This window comes from Danaus plexippus, chromosome Z (assembly GCF_018135715.1).
Source record: "Danaus plexippus chromosome Z, MEX_DaPlex, whole genome shotgun sequence".
Taxonomy (NCBI): Eukaryota; Metazoa; Arthropoda; class Insecta; order Lepidoptera; family Nymphalidae; genus Danaus; species Danaus plexippus.
This window is the reverse complement of record NC_083559.1, coordinates 13725425-13736323: the sequence shown is the minus strand read 5'-3', so window position 1 is coordinate 13736323 and position 10899 is coordinate 13725425. Positions and strand designations below refer to the sequence as shown.

Genomic DNA, 10899 nt, shown 5'->3' with positions numbered 1-10899 from the left:
TAAGTATCTTTATAAACAATTATTAAACCAGAGTATTATTATTTTTTTTACATTTCTATTGAACTTTACAAAACTACAAGTAAGTAAAACAACTTTATTTTATGTTGTTTTATTGTTAATTATTATTTGTAGAACATTGCATTTTCTAGTCAAAGAGGAAGTTCCCAATGTTTTAGCGAAGCCTTTGTAGACATAACGAGGAACACATTTTATGCAAAAACTTTAACGTGTATAGAATATACATTTCTAGACGTACTTTTGCCACAGTCAAATTTATGTTTGAACTAGCAGAGAGACACTTAAACAAAGTCTCAACGAATAAATTTAAACGATTTCAGAATATAATAAGCTTGCTTCATAATTAAATTATTAAACATGAATATTAATAAACAGCGTAACTACAATTCACAAAGTACTTTAACCATAGTGTATTGATATTTAAAAAAAAAAATACAATGTGAAGCGCATTCAAGTATCTTTCAATGAACCCTAGCAATTTCGTTGCGGTAATACAATTTATATTCAAAATTGCCACTCCATTACTATGCGGCGTCGGGCGCATTTATTTTCCATTCCCTACAGTGACGAGACCGGTTACTTAACAAGTGTGAAATTAATATTAGACCTAATAGAAAATTTTAAAACTTAAGATATGCTTTACTAGATAAATATGCATAATATGTTGACTGCACATATATTCTTGTTAATATTAAAGTTGACATAAATTGGTATAACATATTATTCCACATTCTGTTAATTATATTTAAAACAAAGCTAAAATTATGACTTTATTTGAAAATAGGATCTCTTAAGAGTTTCATGCATAACGCTATGTCGATTTGCAATTTCAGGCTCACTTTGCTTAGGCTTAAGATGGAAATAAGATTTTTTTTTTTTAAATACTTTAAGTCTGGTACTTCCAGTTTGACAGCTCAAGTAGCTCCAAGTCACGAAATAGTTTTTATGTTGCGCTCATCTTGATTCTAACAAGTTCTTTGTTCAAATTCCTTGAGATAATTGTTGTATTTTGTAGATATGATATTTAATACGTCACTAATTTAACCTTCACTTCATAAAATTGTTTTTCTTAGATATTTAATTTTCTTTTATTATATTTTTTTTTATCTTTATCTTTTTTGTTTCGAAATGCTGGTTATTGTGAACTATTTTATTTATTCGAAAACATGAAATATAGTCGGTAATGCTATAGCCATTACCAAGTAGCTTTTAACAGGTATGGAAAAATATTGATTCTCCCATACTAGTTTCCTCAATACATTTCATATGCATTAAAAATTAAATTTGCAATACGAGGAAACAAGCCGCAAGTAAGGGTTGATATTTTGTGAAAGAAAAGTAACAACCTTATTAGATTATTGATTTTTCTAATAAAATATTAGTAAAGTACTTGTTGTAGGGGAAAATGAGCGAATATAAAAGTTTAAAAATTTGCCTTTTTTAAGTTGACACGAGTGAAGTCTTAGAGATAAAGGTAAGCAGGATTAAAAAGAAGGATAAAACTTTGTTAACAATTTTCATATTCTATACAATTTCGTACTACGAGTATTTTCTCCGTTCTCACAAATGTTTTATTTAATATATTCCCATTTTGACAAAATCAAATCTTTGCTGACATTTCAATAAACGGTACAGCCTATTTTTATTGTTATCAATAATTCACTTTCACAGACATTGTCTATATTGGTTTTCTTTTTTGAAAATTTTCTTCGTTCCTAATTATATTATTTCGGTTGTATTATTGTTAAGTTAAAAATATATAAGTAATGTAAGTATCATGTATAAAATAATAACATTACTAGTCTTCAAATACTCAAGATAGTTTTAAAGTAATAACAACGATTTTTTATTTAGTTCAGTTACAAGGTTTTTTTAAAAAGACCTTTGATCTCTGAGTAATAAACTATCCATCGCTGTTCACAAAAAAAAAAAACACAAATATTTGTGTTTTTTTTTTTTGTAAAATAATTATAATAGTTCGGTAGTCTGATACGAAAATCAGTTTTATAATACCCATGTTTTTCGGTGGCCAGTTCCCTTAACAACAATGGTTCTTTAACAAAAATCCGTTTAGAAAACTCCTTTTACTGACCCATCAAAATATCAGTTACTCACTCTTGGAAAACACTGAAATGCAACTTAAATATTTAAATCTATCGACTGCATATAGATAGAAATAACGCAAAAATTTAATTCCTCTAGGCGTTCGAACAAATTGCTTAAATAAAAATATTATCTTCAAGATCACAATCTTAAAATAGGAAGTAATTATCTTAAGAATATCATTTGGGATACTGAAGTTTAAAATAACTAAATGAGTCTTTAATATAATTCCTTTTGTATGTATTTTTCACAATATGCTAAAAGGAATCGTTTCACAGCAAAAAAGATTTAAATAATAGAAGTTCTTTGGATGCAAGGTTATGGAAAATTGCTCCAAGCTTCACCTAATTAGAACGTAACACTACAAAGAATATTTGCAATATATAACATGTAAGAACCTTTCTATTTGAGTATACGCTACTTCAAAACTGTTGTTGTTGTGCCAAGTTATTGCTGATAAATGATAACAATTCACTCTTACCAATTATCTTTAATTTCCTCTCCATCAAACCTACACACAGAACTGTTATACAATGTTTTATATAAAAGGTTGAAATCAAAGCCATCAATTTTGAATATTTACTCATATTATTAAGTCCTCATATAGTATTTATAGTATTATTTATTTTTAATTATACACAACAAGAACTGGATGAAATCGAAAATATAGCAAAAACAAATTACCTTGTAATCGTTTCTTAAACGACAAATCTGTACACCCACCATTCCAAATTGGAGTATTGCTATGTCTTCAACTCTAGAACTTTCCATAATTATATATGATCCATGAACCTAGTAGGGGGTCATTCTACTGGATACATTTTATTTCATAAACATAACACATGAAACGTGGCCAAAAAACAGTCGATATGTCGATATTTCATTAGCATTATAAGACATAGAAAACCACAAAACCCCATAAAAAGAAGGAACTTTTCATATAAATCGCATTTTATCTCAAAACGGCTGCTTATTGTTTCAACCCACGGCATTTTATGATATCAAAATGAAAATTGAAGCAGTAAAGAAGATATTATAGAATGTTGTGTAAAATAAACATGATGGGAAAATTTATGAGTACGTCGTATTAAATTAATAATAATTATAGTTTCTATCAAATGAGACTAATAAAAAATATTCCGTTTTTTATAACTACTTTGGCGGTAGGTAAGAGTTATTGTCTTATCCTTAGATTATTACTTAGATCTCTTAATGCAACGAAACCTTAAAGCTCACAGGGGCTTTATAATTTGACATCTCATTATGCAATCATAATGTACTATTATACAGGTTTCCTTAATTAATCCACTTGTGGGAAGTTTATACTTATCCCTTGGGAAATTATTCCTACAACTAGACTATCCAAACAGTAATGTTGTAATCGACTATTTTTATTATCAAGAGATTAGGAGTGAGATACACAAAAATATGAGTAACACAAATATCTTTAATTCTTCTGAATATTAATGAAATATATAAGTGAAGTCGTAAGTCGTCAAAGTATAGTTATTATATTTATAATTTATTTTAAACTGCAAAAGTATTGAAATAAAATTTATCCGACCTTTAATATGAGGCGTTTTCTCATTTCAATAATAAATGTTTTAGGTGTTTAAGGATAACTCCTTCGCTTATAAACTGAATTTGATGTTTCTTTTTTTTGGAATAAGAGAGAAATCACCAGGTTTTGTTTTTTGATCCTAGGAGGGAACATTGAGAAAACCCTGATCTTATGATAGTATCCTAGAAAAAATGTGACGATTTTTTTAAAAACCGCAGCTGATTCGGAAATCGTGTAATTATACTAGTTGCTCTCATCGCTTTTTTTATTATTCTGCTCCATCCATGCATGAAGATATATCCGTACCAAATTGCATTTATTTTAATATCATTGTGTTTCAAGTAGCCGTCGTTTCATAAAAAAATATCTTTGTAAAGTATATCCACCACAAAATAACGAAGAATAAAATAATAAAAAAAAAACCTTCAAACAGGAAAATCAAATTAAAGTTTACTTACCAGAAAATATAGGATTAAGTTAATCAGAAATCATGAAGTAGCTATTTTTTAATTTTGAATTCTGTAATCAATTTTATCTGTTGGCGATAAACGGAGAAACTGCTGCACCGATTATCAAGCAATTATCACCACTCGATAGAGTGATCCTCGAGGAAAGTTTCAGTATATACTTTGTTAAGTTTTTGTATTTATTTGTATTTTATGAAAATGAATTTAAAAGACTGCTAATAAAACTAGAATAATGATGGAGATGAGATGCAAAATCACCTCAACGAGAAAATAAAATAGATAGGAAGGGTATTCATAGATAAGTTGTTTAGGAATATTAGCTTCAGTTGTTAGAAATATTAATGATACCTATCTCTAGTTTTATCTTACCCAGACCAACCTCAGCATTCGAAATTAATGATTAAGGAATTTCTGATTAACTAAGTCAAATCTTGCACTTTGTGGTGAGTAAATGTTTTGTATATATTTAAATTTCTTTTTTGAGTCGATTGTTTTAATCAAATTAGATTTTTTATAGATTACTCTTTACACTGATTCAATGCAGTTGTAAATTGGACGTGGTATAAAAATTAATCAAAGTCATATGTAAAATGATATAAAAAAAATTAAAAGTAAAAAAAATCGGAAATTAAACTATTTTTATGTTTCCTCTACAAAATTTAAACTTAAACATTTAAAAAAATCCCAGACTAAATCCCGCTTTATGTAAAGTATGGGTATCATGTACTACATATGTTTTTATATTAATATATTCGTCAAACTTCAATAAAAAAGTGTCCGAAAACATTGAACAGGATTTTTTAAGTTTTAGGGCCATTTTTTTTTCACCGATATTGCTTTATTGTATATAAAGCTTTTGAAGAACTTTCAGGGCCTTTTCCAATTTTCTTTCTTATGATTTAGTTTCATTACTTTTTATATTGTTTAAAAGTATTTAATTCCACCAGGTTAGTGCCGGGTCTGGTATGTCGTATTTAAAAGCTAATCTATTCTTATAACTTTAATACCGAGAATATCTTGTGGATTATGTTGTATGACTTTGCTTTCACAACAAGGGGGAGAGGTAAGGCCATTGCATAAACATCCAAGATTTGATATCACCCTATATTAATTTCACACTCGGTAAGTTGCTTGTCTCAGTTTGGAACAAGTATCTAGCAAGAAAGCAGTAATTGAACATGAAACTTGCAACGACCACCTAGGCAAAGGCAATAAAATTTAATTAATTTTACAAGAAGGCTTAACATGCTGAAACGTAGTATGTATAATATATACGTGTATATATACATATGTATATTATATATATAGTATACTCAAAAGTTAAATGATCTATATGAAATGTTATATTTGGACTGGACGATGATATGAGAACTTGTCAACTCACTTTAGAAAACATTTTCCCAAAGTTTATATCGTAAGAAAGTTTTATCTTCATAGAAAATGAGAATGTTACATTTGTAATGTGTCCACTGCATTATAGTAAAAAAAATTGTGTTGTGTGTATATAAATGTAATTTTTTTTTATACTCTTCCGGTAACATATTATAAAAGAAATAATTTTTATTTTTATCATCTGTCTGAAATGCTTAGTTCGCATTTTAACGAACCCTTTGCTAGCATGTGATTTTAATGTGATTTAAAGACTGTTGCATGCAAGACTGAAAGACGCTGAAAGGGTCGAGGTGTATTAGTCTATAGGAGCGCTGGTTCCTATTGTTTCTTTCAATATTACTCCCTGTTAAAGTTGGTAAAATAATTTGATAGAAAAATGTATGTATAAACCAGCCACGTAAAAGTTTTTGCATAAAATGTGTTCTTTGTTACTTCTACAAAGGCTTTGCTAAAAACTCTTACAACTCTAAGAGCTCTTTGACTTCAAAATGTGCATAATTTGGGTCGAATACGAACATTTATAATGGATAGTATGTAGTTCAAAATTGTTGATTTTACTGGTTTATTATACAATGGTTTATGAATATATTCTTATTGAACATATTTTTTTTAATATTATAAATAACGTAAACAATTAATATATTTCCTTTTTAGAGGTGCTACTAGTTTTTCTTGATTACAATGCTTTTTTTTCCTATACAATAAAGAGCATAGGTATACTCTAAATGCGAGCTTGCACAAAAAAGCTTTTAATTGGGAAGCTATTATATACTGATATAATAATTTTTATTCATAGACTTTTAAAATTTGAGGAAATATAATTGTTCAAATGTAAACATGAACTACATATTATGTTACATTTCAAAATAGTGACCAATACAAAAAATGTTTAACCACAAAATCATTTACATTTGAAAATATATTCATTTGTAAATAAAATAAGAATTCAGATTATATTAGATTGATTGATTAATTATTTGATTCTAACGCTATATAAACAATCGTTTCATGATAAAGATCTAGAGTTTTAATTTATTTATTTTAATTTTATTTTTAAACAGAAAAGGTATTTTGTTACTCAAATTATAGTATTTTTACACACGAAATCTTACAATTTTATTATTTTCTAATTTGTTTGTATGTTAAAACTGTGACATCATTTATAGTGACCTTGTTATTTTGAATGCGGGACATATAAAAATAAAAACATGCAACCAACGTTAAATAAATTGGAAATAAAAAAAAATGTTGAATGGCAATCGATAATTTTGAAGCTGTAATTCACTTAAAAGGTCAAAGTATTGTTATATAACTTAAAATAAATATAGGTTTTGTTGTTCTCTTATTATTTATATTAAATAATAAATAATAGTTTTGATAGAATATAACCTTTGTAAGAGACCGACAGACGATAAGAACATGTAAATGTGAAACGAAACAAATGCGGTTCCTACCTTACCTGTTTGAATGAAGAACACTCCAATTTGGTTTAATTATCCTATTGTAGAAAGAGCACTGTGGCTATAAATTAAACTGTTATTATTATTCTGTATAGTATTTCGGCATATCAACATTTTCCCTTTTGTAAACTGAATATTTTAAATTCAATCATTTAAAAAATATATAATATGGAATAATTAAAAGTAACCTTAAACCACTTTAGCAGGACATAAACCATTTGTGGAAAACTGTCTCTAAAATAATGAAATATGGATCTTAGTCTTAATCTAAGTCTAAAATAAACTGTCTCAGAATTATGTTAATTATTCCATAGATATAGAATTAATAATGAAAATTTATTTCGACTGTGTCGTAACGTATCAAATAGAGGTTATATTAAAACAATAAGTGTATTTTATTTATTTTTAATAAATTTATATCCTTACAACAGTATATTATTTACAGGAAAATCCTTAGTCTACGATTGATATTAATGGTTGACAATTAGTTTCAGACAGAAGATGTTAAACACCTATTAAAAATACATATCAAATATTTTCAAATACATAATTACAAATATTTTTTCTATGAAATTTGAAATAAAAGGTATAAGGATATAATATAATGTCGGATTCAAGAGTACAATACAATACAATAAAATGTACCTAATACACTCACAGCCATTAAACCAATAAAAGTCACAGAAAAAAACAAAAACGTTAAAATAGACATTAAACATTTATAAAATTATGTATTGACAAGTTCGAGCATTTCTGGCAATGCATTATATGCCACCATATTGCCGACAGTCCCTTTAGGTTCCCTTTTTGTAATGATAGCAACGATTTCATCCTCTAGCGGCGGTGGTGGAAATTCTACACTTGCATCAATGGGTAATGTCATATCATCTACACTTAAAACTAATTCTCTATTGTCGACTTCAGCCCTGCTACGCTCTATCGTAGAACTCTCTCCCATTATACTGTACAAATTTTCTGTCTTGGCCTTATGTCAGGAAGTCATGTAATAAGCCTCACTGTTGTTAATCTCATCATTCACAATATTGCTCTTTTGTGACCACTCTTTCTGTTGATGTTTTATTCTATAAATTATTTCATCGTGTATAACACCGAAACACATAGCAGTCAGGGCGAGGCCAGTTAAAGTGTAGACGGAGCAAAACCACAAGACTGTTGAATTTATTGTGTAATACCTAATACCATTAACAGCTGTATATCTAATTCCAGGAATAATATTACCGAATCCAATAGTACTTAATGCCATAAAACAGAAATAAAACCCGTCTATGATTCCCATGTTATCTAAATTAAATAAAACTATCGCTCCCAGTGTTATATAAATAAAAATTGCCGAAAAACATAGTAAAACAGGAGCCAATATACTCAAACCATGCATTGATAATTTTGAGTCAGTATCTGGCCAACTAATTATGTCGTCTTTTGCCGTACTAGTGGTCGGTCTTTGGGATATTGGAGAGTCTTTTTGACTATCTGTTTTTAGAACATAGCATTCCTCCGTAGGTGTTTTGCTTGTATTTTGACTATTAATCATTTCTTCGTGTTGTCTTTTCAATTTCATGCGTCTTTCCTTTTCTGCCATTCTACGTTCGTCGTAACAACAATATCCACAATTAGAACAGAGACAGCAACATAGAGCTCTACTAAAAACACTTCTTGCCATTTTTGATAGTAATGATCCAACACTCGATAAATAAACCAGAGTTAATGGTATTCCCAACAAGCCGTAGATTATGGTAACGCCTTTTCCCAATATTGTCTGCGGAGCGATGTTTCCATATCCTACAAGTAAAAAGATTAAAGATTAGTTAATTCAATAAGTTAATGATACAAGACCCTAAGGAAGAATCAATATTCCTTTCCGTATGGCAACTTTAGTTTAAAATGTTTATTTAAAAATATATAGTTTAAAAATATTTACAACATATTTTCACATACCTATTGTCGTCAGAACGGTCAAGGAGTAAAAAAAGGCTAGTGCTAAGTTCCAGTCATATTCTTCATAATGATTATTAAGCTCGCTTAAAGAATAGTCTCCCAATGCCATCTCCCTATAGGTAACCCCATATTGTGAAGAAATTTCTGTAGTAACCCTTTGCATCAATTCATTTTGAAACTTTAAAATTTCTTGTGCCGCTAAACGAGTCCAATTTTCTCTGTACAGTATATTCAATGACACGGTTATTTCCCAAATATTCTCAACCGCCTTGTTTCTAGCTTCCCAAAAATAGTTTCCGGAAATTGTTAAGTTGCTATGATCTTTATCTTCCTCTGATCCGTTTCTTTTACCAGTGCCATTTTCGTCGTATGATATTTTTTGTTTATCTGGCAATATTTTAGGTCGAGCTGGTACTTCCGCTCCGCCTTCAATTGCTAAAAATATAACTGATCCCAGAAAAGTATATGCCAGCAATACAGAGAATATTATGCTATTTGTCAAGCAGCCGATTACGAATTGTTTTCGTCTATATTTAGTAGTCTTAAAACAAAAGCAGCACATGACTTTTTGGCGTGAAGTTTGTCCTCTTTTTCTACTATTAGAAGCGACAGAGTCAACATCTTGGCATTTTTCCAAAGAAATTCCCCTATTAATAGGAGCCTTTGCCAATGAGTACTGTTCGAAACGATTAATTGCTTCATTATCCATTGCTGCATGATTGATGTCCATTTTGTCAATAAGCCTTTTATTTGGCAGTTAATACATTATCTCCCTTCCAAACGGCTGTATCTGGAACAACATATAATCGTCTTTTAATAAAAATTTATTTTACTTTATACATCATATTTGAGGAGGAGTGAATATCATACATAGAACGAGATCAGATTTAGCTTATTTAAAACATTCAACTAGAAATCAACGCAACGACCACAACTTACTACATCTAGTTGATAAAAAACGAGTCACGTAGATGATTTTTTGAAATTCTACCTTAATGTAAACTTCAACGAATCATAAGAATACCGTAACTATCCTTAACTATTGAGTGATTTTTTATAGGTTTAATAAAATCTAAATTTTGTCAAATATATTTTCTGCACACGTACTACTGATTTGGATTGGCCAGAAGATGAGAATACTGATTACATGGCATGAATAAAAAATGTGTATTATATTTTCACAAGAAACCTCAATTTCACTCCTTACCAGTATCAACATATAAGTTTACAAGAAACGTAGACTTTCATGGTTTACATTTTCTTTACCGGTTTGAGGCCTTTTTAAATATCCGATAATATATAAAGAATATTTTTCTTAAGTTTTCGTAATACATGCACTCATATATTAATTAATTTGAACTATAACCTATAAGTTGAACTTCAAATGAGATCAGAAACCTATCCAAAGTCTTTGTCATCATCACAAAAACAGGTTTGTTCCATACTAGAAACTTGTAAGCTTGGTACGAATATAGACATTTTATTTTATTTTTAAATCTAAGAAATCTTATAAAATGCAATGGATATTGAAAATAAGCTATATTTATTTTAATTTTTTTCAATTTGTTATATTCTCAGGTGTCTAAGAAATCATTTCTTAATTCAAGTAACAAATAAATATAAAGTTTCTATAAAGACGATTAAAAACACGATTTTAATGTTGTTTTGGGATTGTGATGTATATTATGAATTAACGAAACGCTAAGGGGATCTTTTGGCTTACAGTAGCTTATATATTTTTACGCTAAAAACATTTTACGATAAAATAAGTGCTTATTGTGATCGTAGTAATTCCTTTATTCGTTATTTATTTTTAAATATCGAAATTACGAAAAGTGTTTTTTTTTTTTTGTAATAGAGCATTTTATTTTACTTTATTTACCTTAGTTTATTACTCGTTTACGTCTTATACTCAAACTGAACACATAATTAAGAAAAGATC

At 28.6% G+C, this 10899-nt stretch overlaps 1 protein-coding gene across 1 annotated transcript in view; it reads right to left on the bottom strand.

Annotated features, from left to right (window-relative positions):
- Positions 1-7400: 7400 nt before the first annotated feature.
- Positions 7401-10899, bottom strand: part of LOC116777955 (TWiK family of potassium channels protein 12-like) — a 64367-nt gene continuing 60868 nt past the window's right edge. The window contains exons 2-3 of the mRNA XM_032671775.2: positions 8958-9747; positions 7401-8801 (exon numbers count right to left, since the gene is read on the bottom strand). Coding sequence (XP_032527666.2) covers positions 7993-8801; positions 8958-9687 — 1539 coding nt within the window. The 5' untranslated portion in view covers positions 9688-9747 and the 3' untranslated portion in view covers positions 7401-7992. The remainder of the gene's footprint in view (positions 8802-8957; positions 9748-10899) is intronic.